This window comes from Strongylocentrotus purpuratus, unplaced genomic scaffold (genome assembly GCF_000002235.5).
Source record: "Strongylocentrotus purpuratus isolate Spur 01 unplaced genomic scaffold, Spur_5.0 spur5_scaffold_11, whole genome shotgun sequence".
NCBI lineage: Eukaryota > Metazoa > Echinodermata > Echinoidea > Camarodonta > Strongylocentrotidae > Strongylocentrotus > Strongylocentrotus purpuratus.
This window is the reverse complement of record NW_022145596.1, coordinates 6,370,437-6,387,163: the sequence shown is the minus strand read 5'-3', so window position 1 is coordinate 6,387,163 and position 16,727 is coordinate 6,370,437. Positions and strand designations below refer to the sequence as shown.

At 37.2% G+C, this 16,727-nt stretch overlaps 1 protein-coding gene across 1 annotated transcript in view; it reads left to right on the top strand.

Annotated features, from left to right (window-relative positions):
• The first annotated feature begins 2,608 nt into the window (after positions 1-2,608).
• The window catches only part of LOC579015 (alpha-1,3-mannosyl-glycoprotein 4-beta-N-acetylglucosaminyltransferase A), a 72,896-nt gene continuing 58,777 nt past the window's right edge, over positions 2,609-16,727 (top strand). The window contains exons 1-3 of the mRNA XM_030980478.1: positions 2,609-2,819; positions 4,155-4,322; positions 13,019-13,177. Of these exons, the coding sequence (XP_030836338.1) occupies positions 2,735-2,819; positions 4,155-4,322; positions 13,019-13,177 (412 nt within the window). The 5' untranslated portion in view covers positions 2,609-2,734. The remainder of the gene's footprint in view (positions 2,820-4,154; positions 4,323-13,018; positions 13,178-16,727) is intronic.

The following is a 16,727-nucleotide window of genomic DNA, read 5'->3' as shown; positions in this document are numbered from 1 at the left end:
TACAGTTACATCCCCTCTCTCTCCTTTCTTTCATCCCCCGTTTCTTTTGTTTCCCTTTTCTCTTTTTTCTTCCCCCCCCCCTTTTCTTTCTTTTTTTTTCCTTCTTTTCTTTCTTTTCCTTTCTCTCCTCTCCTCCCTCTTTTTCTTTTCTCTCTTTCTTTTTTCTCTTTTCTTTCCTTTCTTTTCCTTTCTTTCCTTTCTTTTCCTTTCTTTCTTTTCTTTTCCCTTTCTTTCTTTCTTTTCTTTCCCTTTCCCTCTCTTTTTCCCTCCCCCTTTTTTTCTTTTTTCCCTCCCCCTTTTTTCTTTTTTCCCGACGGCAGCGCAATTTTACCGACAATATCCTGACAGGTGGGGGGGGGGGGGTGTTACAACCCCACACCCCCCTTTGGAGACGCCCCTGCCCCCCCCTGCTTAAACAAATTGGCAACAGTAAGAACCTCCCCTCGCACTGGCTAATACATGTAAATGGAAGATTGCAAATACAACTAACCAGCTTTTCCTGGCCTGTAAGAATGTGTCGCTTTTTTGGAAGATTGTATCCAAATTAATTGATACTTTTTTTTAATTAAAGAATCTTTTTGAACGAAAAAATGATTTTGATAGGTCATAAAATAGAGAGAAGAGAAATGAATCTTTTCAATCTTATTTTAGACTTTGCTCAGCTTATTATCTGTAGAAACTAGAAACTGTATTAGAAAATGTTTTGGAAGTGAAAAGCCCCTTGAAAAGCACAGGATACATGCTGTATATTTGATAAAAGAATTAAAGGTAGAAATTCGCACCTATCTTGATATGAAATGTAATCAAAAGAAATTCGATACAAACAAGTAACACAAATATGTTCATTATTTTAATGAGTGATTATGTCACATTACTTTCATGTTTTTTTTTTAATATACATAATAATGATATGTTACAATCGAATGAACTATGTATATAAACATTGTTGTAAATAGCTGTTTTTTATGATATGAACAAATAAAGTCCCTCGAAAGAGGATAAATGGGGAAATAAATACATAAAAAGTGGAAGCAGTGTGCACTTTTGACCCTCCAAAATTTCCCCATGACTAGACGGATGCAGAAGCGGAGTTGAGCCCCTCTGACAAAAGTTGTGAATAGCGCCATCTATAACAGTAAACATAACACATGTCAGCATCCGATTTCTCTTTTTCATCTTCGACCCCCTTCGACCCCCTGTGAAAAAAGAAAAAGAAGATGAAACAGATAAAGAAGAAAAGAAGAAGAAGGGGGAGAGAAGAAGAACAAGAAGAACAGAAGAAGAAGAAGAAGAAGAACTTAAAGAAGAAGAAGCTAGAAGAAGAAGAAGAAGAAGAAGACGAAGAAGACGAAGAAGAAGAAGGAGGAGGAGGAGGTGAGGAGGAAGAAGAAGAAGAAATGGTAATGGTAATGGTAATGGTTTTATTAAAAATTCATTTGCAGCCAGATGGTTGAATTGCAGAACTTTGTACATTGTAAAAACATAAATATTTATACAAACATAAAACGTATTGAGACATATCACGCAGTGATTGAATTTTAAATAAATCAGTGTACACATATATATATACAAATTAATACAATTCATAAAATTCGCTTAACATTCTATTCCACAATCATCATAGGGCTGGAGGGAAATATAGAAGAGAGGTAGGGAGGATAATAGTGCAGACAGCACAGGAGATCCAGGAAAAGTGTGATATAGAGACAGACAGAGAGGGAGAGAAAGAGACAAAGGGAGAGAGGGAGAGAGAAAGAGAGACAAGGCGAGAGATAGAGATATATATATATATATATATATATATATAATAAATGATGCTGAGGATGAGAGTGTATATCAGACATATCGAAAATAAGGTAAAAAGTACAATTTCGACAGAGAGAATACTGGTTGTAAAAATTAATAAATTACATTTTACATTTTCATTGGTGAGTTATGGATAACATATATTGTAAATTGATCGGTAGGTATGCAATCAGATGAGAGACATGAAATATGGTAAGAAGAAGAAGAAGAAGAAGAAGAAGAAGAAGAAGAAGAAGAAGAAGAAGAAGGAGAAGGAGAAGGAGAAGGAGAAGGAGAAGGAGGAGGAGAAGGAGGAGGAGGAGGAGAAGGAGGAGAAGGAGGAGGAGGAGGAGGAGAGGGAGGAGGAGAAGAAGAAGAAGAAGAAGAAGAAGAAGAAGAAGAAGAAGAAGAAGAAGAAGAAGAAGAAGGAGAAGGAGAAGGAGAAGGAGAAGGAGAAGGAGAAGGAGAAGGAGGAGGAGAAGGAGGAGGAGGAGGAGGAGGAGAAGGAGGAGAAGGAGGAGGAGGAGGAGGAGAGGGAGGAGGAGAAGAAGAAGAAGAAGAAGAAGAAGAAGAAGAAGAAGAAGAAGAAGAAGAAGAAGGAGAAGAAGAAGAAAAGAATCTGAGAGTTATGACAACGAAAAAAACATTATACGGTAAGATAATGAATTTTAAAAAAGAAGAAGGAAAGAAAGTTGGAAGAAAAAGAAAAATTTGTTGCACTTAATTTTGTTATCACTGTGAGTTTTTGAATGGAGTGTGGAACTATCGTACCATCACCAGGTACGATCATCTGAAAATCATCGTGTGGACTACGGTACTGCACTGCAGTGAGCTGAGAATTAAGGAAGGAAGGCGACAGCGACACTACTAAAAAAAGGCTTCATTTCCATTGCGAGAAGTTGTGAATAGTCTATCTTTCAAATACGAAGTTTTACACTTTAACTTTAAAATGGGGCTACGATCCAGGGGAAAACTATTACTCTTAATGACTGTTTTTGGTTCATTTTCGCTCCTGTTGTTGCAGTCTCGAAGCGGTAAGTAGATCGTAGATCTAGTCTCATTCTCTGCAGGAAAATGTTCCGCGCCGGTTCGTAGGTTGAACACGCCGGAGTGTGGGCCGACAGGGATGATAGCGCTCCGCTATGATCAAAATCTAAGGTAACCCGGCCCGCCACATTTTTTTTCCCGGACGTTTAAATTAGATCTATAGCTGATATGTTTATATACGTCACTTGGAAAGAGGTCACAAACAACTAGACTTTGATTATTTATTGCCTTGCCTCACTATTTATAAAGGCAAAAAAAAAAAACACTGAATAATTACTGATTGAGATGAGAATAGGGACTTGGATCTAACACTAGTAACAGTTCGACCTTGTCTTAGGCAAGTTAGGGTGTCTGGACGATCGTTATTTTTTAATTTTCCCTTTTTCTTTGATCGTTTGTCACCATTATGGTAGGATATTTGGGAAAATCGTTTACTCAGAGCTACATATTTTAAATTTCGAGACTCATCAATGTTTCTATCAAAAGATACAGCCCCCCAAAATCTAGTCAATATTCATAGCATTTTGGTCAGAATAGACAAAAAAGTGGTACACGCCGAGTTATAATTTTTGCTCAAAAGCTGCACAGCACAATATGCAAAACGTGGAGTAAGGCTAAGGGTATTTTCAAACTGTAACTGCTCGTGATCCCTTGGGACTACAGAAAAAATAAGCGCATGGATATTCCTTACAGCTGACCCAATTTTTCCCTCGGGGGGGCTCACTTCGTGAAATTGGTAAATCTCTGAGTTACCATGGAAACGATGTTTAAATCGTTGTTTTGATCAAGATATTTTTAGAATTTTGGGGGTGAGCCCCTTTGGGGAATATGGAGAAAAACCTGCTCTTTCATTAGACACCTCACATATTGAGTATGAACTTGAGTATCACCTTCAGGATCACAAGCAGTATTGGTTTGAATCTCATTTTGGTAATACAAACATTGACCACTTTTGCAATGCACATGGACTGAATAGGGATGTGTTTAATCTCTATGGGAAGGATTTTAGCACACAAAACTGAGTGCGTGATCAGACACCCTACTGAGAAGTGAGATTCGAACCCACAACTCCAACGTTGTATACATTACACTGTCCTTACCGATTGAACTAACGATAGGTTGATTTGCATGATTGTTATAACTATAACTATCACTAACCCTAACGGTTACCATGAGCCCATGCGCAGGTTTAACTAGCTAAAGAAATGACGCACCCGACCCAGGGACGGTGTTCTGAAAGCTCACTGAAGTCTGAACTTTGCTTTTAAGTTTTAACCTTCCTTTTAATTATATTTCATATTTTCTTCTCATGTTTCCTGTAGGTGAAATGGATGGTAACTACCAGTCCTATGAGAGCCGCCTGGAAGAACTGCGGAACAGACTTCAAAGTACAGAGAGACAGAACCAAGCAAGGGCAGTAGAATTACATCATCTCCAGCAACAGTTGAGGAGGGTTGCTGAGGTGACGGGAAATAGCTCCTATCTCAGAGGTAAACAGACCGGAGAAAATACATTTTGACATGGATATCTATTCATATCATTATAAATAATGATAACTTGGCAATTTGGTTTCCCTTCTGTTAGTGTTACCAAGTATAGAAGTATTTAACATGATTAACATTTAATATGCAGGTAACGGACATAACATTTGATATGTCAGCTGACTTCATCTGAGACTGATGTAAGCTTTTATGATGCTATTTGAAGATATTGTTAAACCCTATAAAATATCTGAACAACTTTAGAATACCCCATCACAAGAGTTGATGTCTTAGGACAACCAACGTTTTACCATTGAAGCTAAATCTAAAGACTTCAGTTTCGTAACTATCCCTCACCCTAAATCTAGGCATTCGATGCTTACTGTATGTACATGTACATAAACCCTATTGGTGGGGTATTTAATTTACAGTTGAGTCAAAATCGGTTGCATGATTTAGATGCATATTGATGGTTCCAAAGTAATTTAATCTTACTAATGTTACCTTGAAGTAACAGGAGATGTTTGATGGCCTTATCTATGGACTTCAAAGTGTGTTAAAGACATTAACATCTGAAAAATATCGGTAGATATCCTCCATTTTTCAAATCATTACTAATCATATTTTCCCATAGCACATTTCCATTTTGATGATATGAATATCAATCCTGTTTTATTGGCAAGGAAACTTGGTGTATTTTTAATTTTTACCAGATGTAAGACTTTGATGTAAGATGTGCTCCATTTGCACTTCATACAATCAGCTCTATCAGAAAATCTCTTGACCCCCAAAATGGCAGAAATACTTGTCCATTTTTTAATACGTCCCAAATTTACTCATGTACATTAATAGCCTTCTTTTGTAATTCATGTAATTATACTGTAACAAGCTACAACAATTTCAAATTTCAGCTGCAAGGCTAGTCACACACACTTTCCCACATATATTCCTGTCCTACATGTACGTAATTTGCATTGGCTCCCTGATCAAGCAAGAATTTAATTTAAAATCCTCCTGTTTCCACTGCTAACAAGGCACAGCACCAGAGACTGTTATCAGTCTCCATGTATCTTATGGCTTAAGTACATAAATATCATATTCCATTTAGAAATCTACATGCACATTCAAAATCCAAGTCCCTTCTTGTTATGACCATTACAAAACTTTCTTTCAAATATATGTGTGCAACCAAAACTCTCAAATTGGCAATTTGGTCAGGGGATTGTGATGTATGCATGGACATCTCTACTGTATGTTGTGTACAAAAATGTCATTAATTTTTGTTTTTCTCTGAAGCGATTCCAACCTTCGGACACTACGGTACTCAAAATAGTTTGATAGCATATAGTAAAGGTGCTCTAAAAAGAAAAGGGCCCTTCTGGGCCATACATTTTGGAGAAAAAAAATGACATTTAGTCAAAGGGGAAGGTTGACTGACAAGTGACAACTGCTACTTCATAGTGATCCAGATTCAGCTAATTTGAAATTCCCATATGTAGTGAATTTAGTGATTAAAAACTTTTTTGATTAATAACTTTTTTACTTTATGTCCAATATCATCCAAACTTTTGCAAGTCGACTTTTCTGATTTTTCTCCTTCCTATCAAATTACTTTTATACTAGGGTAGGATTTCCCTTTAACACACCTACAAACGCAACAGGATGAAGAAATTACTAGGTCATTGAGAATCTTAAGTAGGTTACACTTTTGCATAGTGACGGAAATGTACCCCTCATCAACTCTCAAAACATTCATTAGATGTGTTCACTGCCACCAAATTCGCATAAATTTCTCTTCCTGTCATGTATCACTGCTTATAGCATGTTCAGACTTAAAGAATATATATACAAAGCTTGAATGGAGTCACATTATAAAGAAACACTGTGTAGTGAAAGGAGTGTGCAGACTAGAACACAACAACGATTAAAGACACGATTTATAAAGAAACTGATTTTGAAGAGGTAAGTTGACATGACAGCAGGCCAATCCTCAGAGTGCACTCACGACAAGCCCCACCCAGTGTCAGTGATACAATTTTCGTACGATATGATGTCCAGACTAGAGCAGGGTACTGACTATTTTTTTCTTCAAGTTTTTCTTTGAAACGATGCTTAGACATGTGTTTCACTATATACAACGTTTCGTTTACAATGTTCAGACTAAAAAAAAAAGGTAATTACCTATTGGATGGCTATACATGTACAGTGTACATGTACAATTCTTATATTTTTCTTTTTTATGAATTCTAGTGGTCTAAATGCAGTGTTGGTTATGTTTGAAAGAGGATTTGTTTTGCATTTGATTGAGGCAAACTTTATTTATAAAGTCACATATGACAAAATTAATTTCCTGCATTTCCTTTGATTTGTCTATAAAAAGTTCCTTTACAGGTCGCAGTACTTGTTTTATCAGTAAATATTCTAAAGACCACTTTCTGTCTTTCAGCTCAAATTCAAAATGCAAGTTTTAGTTTACTCTTTTTGAGCCACTACATGTATACATGTATTAAACATCTGAATGCATGTTTTACTCTGGAATCAGAATTTCAACTATTATGTTACATTATCGTCTAACTTTCTACAGGGTTTTTGGTCAGTGTGGTGCAGAAAGATTAGCTCAATGCTAAGTTACGTGCGGGCTCTCAAATTTTATCTCTGTACCCCCCCCCCCCTCCCAGAAAAAAAAAGAAGAAGAAAGTCTATGCTGATATTACAAGGTGCAATATACATGAATGATATATTGCTCATTATTAAGAGTGATGAACTAAATGAGATTTGTCCTTGGCAATTCTCAGATTGATAGTACATGTATGAAGCACGTGATCTAGTTCCTCACAGGAAAGCAATCACATTGCTCATGTATTTTAATGAGATTGCAGCGTTACAAGGCTGCACTGATCTAGAACTATGAAGAGATCAAATTACAGCAGACAGTGTAAATCCATTTGAGAGGAGGGCACTCTGTTCTGTTTTTAACGCCTTTTCAAATTGATGTTGGAATTTCAAAAATTGATTTCTCACCTTGGACAGTAAACATATATGTAGGAAGATGAAGAGGTGTATGTAATTGCATGAGAGTTGAGACATTGTATTCAAATCCAGAGCAAGGAAGGAATCTCCTGCTTTTTTCTGTTATTATTTGTTAATGACTTTTAAAATCAATGATGGAGTTTGAAGATGATTCTCACAAGAGACAGTGCAAACATTGAAAGGTATGCCATATTTCACCGGACAGTCTGAATCTAATTAAAGGGAAAGACTTTGTGTCTGCCTCTGCTGTTGATGTCTTTTCAAATTATGTCAGAACTTGAAAGTTGAAACGTCTCCTTGCACAATGGAGGCGTCCACATGCGGGCTTTCTTTAAAAGACTATAAAAGCCGAGTAAAGGTGATAATATAGGCTACAACTACAAGCAGATGTAAGATCAACGGCTTTATGTTGTATTTATATGTCTTTGGTCATGGGGGGGGGGGGGGATGGAGAGTTTTGGGAAGGGTTATATCAACATTGGGTGGTATTCCGGTAGCGTGTACTAAGTTAGTCCACACTTTTATGGAGTGCCTGTTGCCAACTCATTTACCCTGTACAGATTATTTTAATCCTTCAATGAAAAGTGTCCAAAAAATTAATTTTGCATTGAAATGGGAAGAAAAAGATAATATGATTATGAACTGAATTTCAACAAAGTCTTTGGTAGATTATCTTTGTCATGAATATTGAAGGAGGAAGATGAAACCTAGCATTCCATAGAAGTGTGAACTAAAATTCTAGTTTAGTTTGGACTTAGTCCCAGCTTAACTTATGAGAATACCACCCATAGATTTAAAAAAGGTTTGAAAAATTGAAGATTTATGTATTTTAAATTCTGGATCTGAACCAAACAAGTGAGTTCCAAAATGGCTACAGACTATTGGAGTAAACTTTAAGCCTATTCTACATGGATTTAGCTACATTTCCTAGAAGGCAGCTGTTTAAATCTGGCGCCAATTCCAATATCATATAGGTTGCGTTTATCTAGCAAATTTTTGGCTAGAATCAGGTTTCTCAAACGTCTTTCAGGCAAATTTAGAAGTAGATAAACGCAAAGCCTTTTTTTAAACGTCTTTAGATATGGGCATATCTAAAGACGCAAAAAGGTGCGTTTTGAATGTGACATACAGCCAGAATCACGTTTCTGAGAGATCGATAAACGCAAAGCTGTTTTGAACCTCACATACAAATATGATCACCCAGGTGTTGTGTACAAGCATACGTGTGAAGTTGACCTCCGAGAAACTGTCTGCTTCCCGGGTCAAAACAGCTGGGCAGACACAAGTCTTTATTTTGAATCGTGAAGGGTCGATAAACGCGACATCCCGCAAATCACGATCGTATAGTGGGGTTCGATAGTGGGGTACGATATGTACATATCTAGTGGCAAGCCTAGATAAACGCGCTCTAAGACAGCCAAATGAAAATATATGTCTCTGTGTTATAATGAGAAGTGATCACCAGTCTGGGTAAGCAATGTCTAAAAATGTGCATTTGTTAAGTACTCTTTATTTGGTTTCACTTTTTCAGTACTCTTTCAGTCTTTCTATCTTTCCATCTCTTATCTTCCTCTCCATTCTATCCCTTTTCAATAATTTTGACCATACAGGTGTAGTAGATTTTCTTTTAGTACAAAGATATCCATATCCAGGTCGAAAAGAAATCCTTGCTTACATTTGCATTCCCTGGCTGAACTTTATATAATTGTCTTTCGGAGAGCTGGGCAAATATTGAATGCATTGTGTAAATTCAGGTTGAATTAGGCAAAGAATAAAGCATGGCTGAGGTGATCTGAAATTCTGAAGTGATGATGCCCTAGAAAGTGAATGCTCTAGAAAGTGAATGCTCTTGCCTGATTGATGATGGATGTATGCAATGTTGTCCCACCTTAAACATTGGGAATGAAGGGGTATCACGTATGTTTATTGTACACAATGTGCTGGCGTCATCGTGAGTGGGGCCATTTTGAAAAAGATCCAGATTCCAGAGTAACTTGTCAGATTTGGCCCAAGTTTGCCCTGTCTAGAGTCAAGTTAGCATGATCCCTTGTGTATAAAATACAGGTGAGTTTAATACACGGTGGTGGGATAGTGGGGGGGGGGGGGGGTGTTGCTTCTAGGGTTTAGATCAGAAATAAGTACTGAAGTTATTTTATGAGACAAAGAAATAAGCATGAAATGTAAAATTCGTCATTTGTGACCATAATTAATTAATTAATTAATAAATTGATCACTGATCTTCACATTGCATCACGTTTATTAATAGTTTAGAAGGAAAGCTATTCAAACTTCGTCAACTCCATTACACCACAAATTGAGCTGCATTCTACTGTTAATTTTCCAGTTTCCGCTTGGAAGAAAAGCAAGACATAACGGATATTAGTCATAACTTCGGATCATAATTTAATCAAAATTCACCTAAAATTAATGCTAATCTATTTTATAAATTGAGAATCATTGAGACGTGCTCATACATACTACATGTATTGTATAATTTTTATTTTATATGTATGTCTATATTTTATAGTTTGCACTAAAAGTTCTGGTTTTAAATATTCTTATCATTATTTAGAAACAGTAGGACTAGGATAGTGGTTGTTTAGATTTCCATATCTAAGATTTAACTGCCCTTTCTACGAAAGATCCCAGGAGAATTGTGTAGTGTGTGTCAGGCTTTAGTCCAGTCTACCTAGTGGCAATGATCAGCCTCCGTGGACAATGTACCATCATCACTTGGTACAATAGGCCAGTTTCAAAATGTAAGCACAGGCCTTTGAATTGCATTACGTAATCAAAGGGTTGGACCAACAAAGAACTCGCAGTGCATAGCAGCCTACACTCTGTGTGCGTACAATACACTGTACATGTGTTCGCTTTGTTTGAGGGGTTCTCTGATATTGTGCACTGTGATTGTATCGTTTGCTCTGGCTATTTGATAGAGAGAGAAGAAAAAGGAGGCAGTTTTAAATTATCGGGTATTTGGGTGTTTTCCACTATTCAACGTGTGAAGATGGGCGCGGTTAGTATATTGGTTCCATATGGTGATATGATGCAAGCCCTCAGATAGTCTTTGACTCTATTCTGACTTAGGGGCACTTTGACCCCCACCCTGTACCGTACAAGTACTGTACTGCCCGTCGTAGTTTCCCACCCACAGTCATGCTACTGAGTGACACTGGCCCTATAGGTCCAGGTCTACGATTAGGCTAATCAGCTACATGTACCACCAATCCAAATCTAACAAGTCTTTCCTCGGTGTTTCCAGTGGTCGAAACTCCTCTTGTTCTAAAAAAAATTTGCAGCTGCTTGGTGCTCAACTTGTTGAACAGCAAGTTGTAAGACATTTCCGGCAAGGAACGACAGTCTAATACAAAACGCACAGGTTCAAAACGGCAGTATGAGAAAGCTTGTCTGACCTAGTTACAGTAACCCGGCATTACACCATGGACCAAAAGCAATCTTTAAACAGTCTCAAGGGTGTGTTGCAGATGAGGGAAAGGTCTGAGTAACCCTAGATGCCCTTTTTGACAGCTCTATCAAAGACAGGAAAAGTTTAATCACCATGCTGGAATAGGTTTGTCAGCTTTTGCGTGGAATCAGGAAACAGGGTTGCCTTTTGGCTTCCTCTGCTCTAGTCCAGTTCACCTCACATGCCCCTTTGCAGGATAGGCTCCCACGCCATGTGAAACTCCCATGGATGGACCTTTACAACAGTGAACAAATACACAGGGGCAGTGAGTGATTTTGCTTTGGAAAGCTCCAAAAGAGCTATGGCTAATAATAGAAGGAAAAAAAAGAATGTAAAATTCTAAAGAATCAATGCATTCAAATTTTGCCCTTTTCATAGCAAATTTACTCCCCGCCCCCCCCCCCCTCCCCCCCCCCCCCCAAGAAAAAAAAGGGAAAATTACCTGCTGTAAACAAAACCATTTTCTACACAGCTTTAGAGCTTTGAACTTATTCTTATTCCTAAAATGATAACTCTTTGCAAAATGGCCACCCTAAATAAAAGTGGTCTTTAAAGAATGTTCTACCAGAATTTGCTGTACATCATCTAGTCGGTAAGCCAGCTATGAGTCCTGGCCCGCTGCATAATACTGACCATTGACCATTTCATAACGTAGTTAAAGTCCAAAGACACTCCCAAAATAATTTGCTTTTGATAGATGCAGAAAAACATGAGAAACAGAGCAAAACAAATTTGAGTAAAATCAGATCATTAATAAGGAAGTTATGAATTTTGTAAAAAGTATGAAAAACTATGGAATTAGAAAATAACTTTGCCATCAATATTGATTACCATGGCAAATTAATCGACAGCCAGTCAAATCAACGTTTCCATGGAAGTTACCATTTATGGCAAAGTTACCCTCTATGGTACAGTATGTAAGACCCGTTCTCACTCATTTCCTAGACCGATCCATTGTCAACAGCCATTTTTTTTTTTTTTTAAATAAATGTAATGCTTCCTGGGAGAAATTTTAATAGTTTAAACATATATGTGGCTTACACCCAGTAAATAAGATTGATTGACTTGTTTTTCAATAACAGATCAATCAATCAATCTTATTTACTGGGTGTAAGCCACAAATATGTTTAAACTAGTCATTTTTTTGTTACAGAACTAAAGAACTGCATGACCTTGTCCTGTGGAGTATGTTTTCTATTGGAGGACTTCTTATTGAGAGTCAAGTCAATGACCTTTTATTGGGAATGTTCTTTTTTTTTGGTATTAAGCAGCAGAATGAAACAGTACTATTATGTAACATAATAAAATTGCTATATATCTTTGGTGGTCATGGTTTCCTCCCCCTCCTCCTCCCCCTCCCCCTCCCCCAAGCAAGCTGTTTTAACAATTAATTTTGTGATATCCAGAATTGAATTATTGAACTGATGAATCATAATATTTACCGGTAGTAGTTTTTTTTAGTCTCATCAGTGCCTTCGATCAGGCAAGTAAATACTGGCGCTCTACAAATTTCCAGATTGGATTGGATTAGAATTAGATATCAAATATTCTAATTTTTTATATCACGAAATAGGATGAAAAGTTAAAACAGCTTGCCACTGCTAGTGGGAATGGAAACTTCATTGTTAATTCAAAAACGCTGGTCAGACCTTGCAGATTAAAAAGGAAGAAGATAACTTTAACGATAGATCGTTCTTTAATCGCTCCCCTGTGGTTAATGTGGCTGGTGGAAAATAAATTGGAAAATATCGGGAACGCTCAGCAGTTTTTTCAGGGCAAGTCGCAATCAAAATATTGTATGAGCCAATGATAATATTGCACTTTATATTTGTTGTGACATCAGTGGCAGAAGGGTTGGAGACATTGTCTGTCGTGTTCAATTGAAAGAACCAATGATTTTTTGGTACATTATATGTGCATACATGTACCTGTATATCGTCATGATGGAGGGTGAGGTCAGACCTGGGGGGCGTTTCACAAAACTTGTCATCTGTGACAGCTGACATGTTTGTTATAAGCTACTAAAATCCTTGATTCTGATTGGTTATCATGTGATTTGTCACTGATTTTTGTCATTTGTCATTGAAAAAAGGCTTTGTGAAACGGGCCCCAGGCCTTAAAGTTGTTTCACTATTGAATGGTGCATGTCTTCTTTATGAATCAAATCTTCATAATGTACTTAACTGTCATCACTTTTTCTCTTCAGATGAGCATCTCAACCCTCTGCTGGCTCAGCTCAACGCTCAAAACCTCAACATGTCTAACTTCCTCCATCTTCCGTCCGTTCTGGAGTACATGCCTCACCTTAAAAAGAACCCTGTGGGACTCCAGCCTGCCTTCCAGCTTTCTCAGGGCAACACTGGAGGTAAGCCACTTTTTACTTGTGTGAATGTGTGTGATATGTTCCCCATTATTGTCAGTGAGTTACAATAGACCCATTTACACACACAAAAAAACAGCACACATTTAATTGAATCATGATTGGTTCAGATCCCTTTTTTGTACATGTGTAATTATATCATGGGAGACTACCGGTAAGTCATCATTAAATCTTTGAATATGTAAATAAGAAATCAAATACAGACAAGGAACATTTTACAAATTGAAAATTAATTACATCAAAGCAAGTCAATGTACTGTAACTGCAGTAGGAACTTATCTATACAATGTGAATTAGACAACATTGCTTCACAATTTCCAATGGGAAGAAATGGCCATTATGAACAGGTGGCCATTATTGAAGAGGGCCCACCCCTGTACTTTAAATCCAATATACTTTATACAAATAATTGTTTCCTTTCCGTCTCCATTCTATAGATTCATATACATGTATTACTCACCATGTTAAGCTGCCGTGTTAGTATGGTAATTTATTCCCTGTAGTGCGCCATTCCACCCTAACTAGCCATGAGCAATGGTTCGATTTAATCTTTAAGGGTGTATTCCCAGTTGTGATTCTTCATGCCATATTTGACATCATTAAGATTCCATGAGATTGTACATGTACATACATGTTATACATACACACTGTACAGCTTGATTTCGCCACATTATGGATTCAAGCGAGTTATGATAAATGTTATTATCGAAATTACTCCATTAGAAGTAAGTCCTTGCTATTAGATGATGAGTGTTGTCTACCGGTACTCTTTTGGAAGCGATTTGATCTATAATGGTCTTCTAAATTGCAGAAAAGTTTATTTTTTATAGTTCTGGATGACATAAATTCTGTGGGTTATGTGGATTATGAAAAGGTTTTGTAACCTACCATTCAAGGTTATGCTCAAATACATTCCATATGACAGCAAAAAATTGCAAGCACGTAAAATGACAAAATCCAAAAAACCCACCTCTGGAGAGTGGCTTTTTGAAACACTGTTGGAATTTCACTGTTTTTTTTGCAGTGTAAATGCTTGCTCTAAAGTTATATGCTTACATATAGATAAGCAGGGACAGATTAAAGATCAGTGAGTTTGAACTTAGTATATGTGGAGATTTGATGTATTTATATGTAAAAAGATGACAACAGACAAAACAAAGCACATCCCTAAGAAGACGATATCAACCGTTTTCCTTAAATGCAACCTCTTACAGTATTTAACATTGTTGCCTCTTTTTTTTTTAATTTTAAAACTCCATCATGAATTTTGTCCACAGAATTTCTTTGTGCTAAAACAAAAAGGGCAATTGAAGTGCAGTTTCCGGAGACATCAGACAGTATGATTATATTGTCTGTCAGCCTTGACTCTGAACCAATGACCTTTAGGGAAAGGGGTAAAAGGTCATCTGCAAAATGTGTTTCACAGACGGGTTTTGTCCTCCTACTTTTTTCAACAGATGACTGGTTATACCGGGAATGTACATGCAGGTTTGCTGTGGTGGCATAAAAATTGTCATTAGGTAGGACATTAGACTGATATGTATCGTATGATAGAGTGTTCGAAAACACTGAGTGCACCTTTTCATGAACACTGTCTTGAGTATCCACTGAACGATTATTGAGAATCTCAGATAACAAGTTTCAATTTCAATCTCAAGATGTCCGGTTTGTCTGTTTTGTATTCAAATCATAAGTGATTACTAGATTTTGTTGCTTCTATTTTTAGGAACCCGTTTTAATCTGCCTAATGCAGCATATTAATTTGTTTTTCCTTCAGTTTTCTCTCCACATATATGAAACATTTCTTTTCGTACATGTACTTCGGCTTAATATTGTATTGTGTAGATTCAGATGCTATTTTCCCAGCTTTTCTTCTTATAATCTTCAAAGAAAACACAGCCTATATCAAAGGTCTGTATGTAGATTATCATTTGTGTATGTGAGAAGTGTAGCATATTAACATGAAAAGGGTGTGACCCTCCCACACATACACATGTAGGGCCTCCAGTTAACGTTCTTTCCGAGGAACAGAGTTTTTTCCCCTTTAATAACCAGAGCCTGAATCGAGTCTCAAGAACAGAGGGGAGTGGCACGCTTACACGGCAACAGTCATTCCATGACGCCTTTAACTTTAATAGCCTAACTTGTCAATCTGTGGTTGTGGAGCATCTTCATTTGAAGGTCCTATGTGAACTACTGAACTGCAGTCTACATACATGTAGGCTTGATGCATTTCAGACCTTTTGAGCTTTAGAACTGACAAGAGTTTAAGGTCATGCTCGTACATGTAGGACACATGCTCCTTGCCTTCCAAAGTTTCTCTACATCAGTTTCCAGTAATGGAATTCTGAACTCCGACCCTGACCCTACTCCAAACTATAAATCTACCCCCTTTAAACCTAACATTAAAAATGAAACAGTTGTAATCCTAACCCTAATGCTAAACCTGTGATAAAATGAAGCCTGAAGTCCCCAGAGCAGAAATCAGATCACCATTTGTGCCATCAAGCTAACTTGAATATGAATCCTGTAGCTAGAATGGATGGAGTCGGAATGGGTGATGATTGAGATGCTAATCGGCATGTGAGGTTGTAAGAGCTTGGCTCGTGGGGCCGCGAGAAGCATCTCGGAAGTCATCAATGATACCCCTCCTCATTCATCCTCTTGATGCTTCTCTAATACAGAATGCATGAACTAAACAACCTGCCTTAAGACTCTTATATCCTCTCCTTTGTGACTTACTTGTAGGTGTTCAGTTCAATTATGCAATAGTATCGTAGAAGTCTTTCAATGCTGCCATCTTGCATAGTGGGCACCTTGTATTTTATCACTTACTGGAGATTGTGAAAATATGTGCTAATTTGCAATGCAATGAATTAGGGAGCATCGTTGAAATAGCCCACCCACATGTTCAGGTGTGGGCTAATGCTAAAGATGATAGCTGGTGTATTGACAGTTTTTATTCGGCTTTCTTAATAAGAAACTTGAAGTTAAATTGTAGAATGCAAGACATTCTCTTCATTTAACCTTCAAGATCCTGCGAGTGGAGAAGATAAAAAAGATCATCAGAAATGATCTCCAAATTTTGAGTAAAATCTGTAATATAACTACATGTATATTCTATTATCCTATCCATTATAAATTTTAATCATGTATTTATATAAATTAGCAATATTTTCAGTTGTTGACATAGAAATGACGAGGTGAGGTTTGTCCACCGTTGGAACATGCCACGCGCAGCTGCCTGTAGCAGATTACTGAGGCATTTTCCCCTCTCTTTTTCTGTGAATTATCAATGAATGGCATATACATGAAGGCAGGGATTAATTTTCCTGGTATCGCATCGCAATTTGCTACGCATTTTTGCATGACTGCTATACAAAATATTGTTTGTGTAGCAGTTTTCTTCCATAGAAATGTACAGAATTTCATTTGAAATATTTATCCATCAGCTGAAATTGCTAATCAAAATATTTGAGGAAAATTATTCCCTGGAAGGGATAAAAAAAAGTACCTTCGTGCAATGATGCGTAAT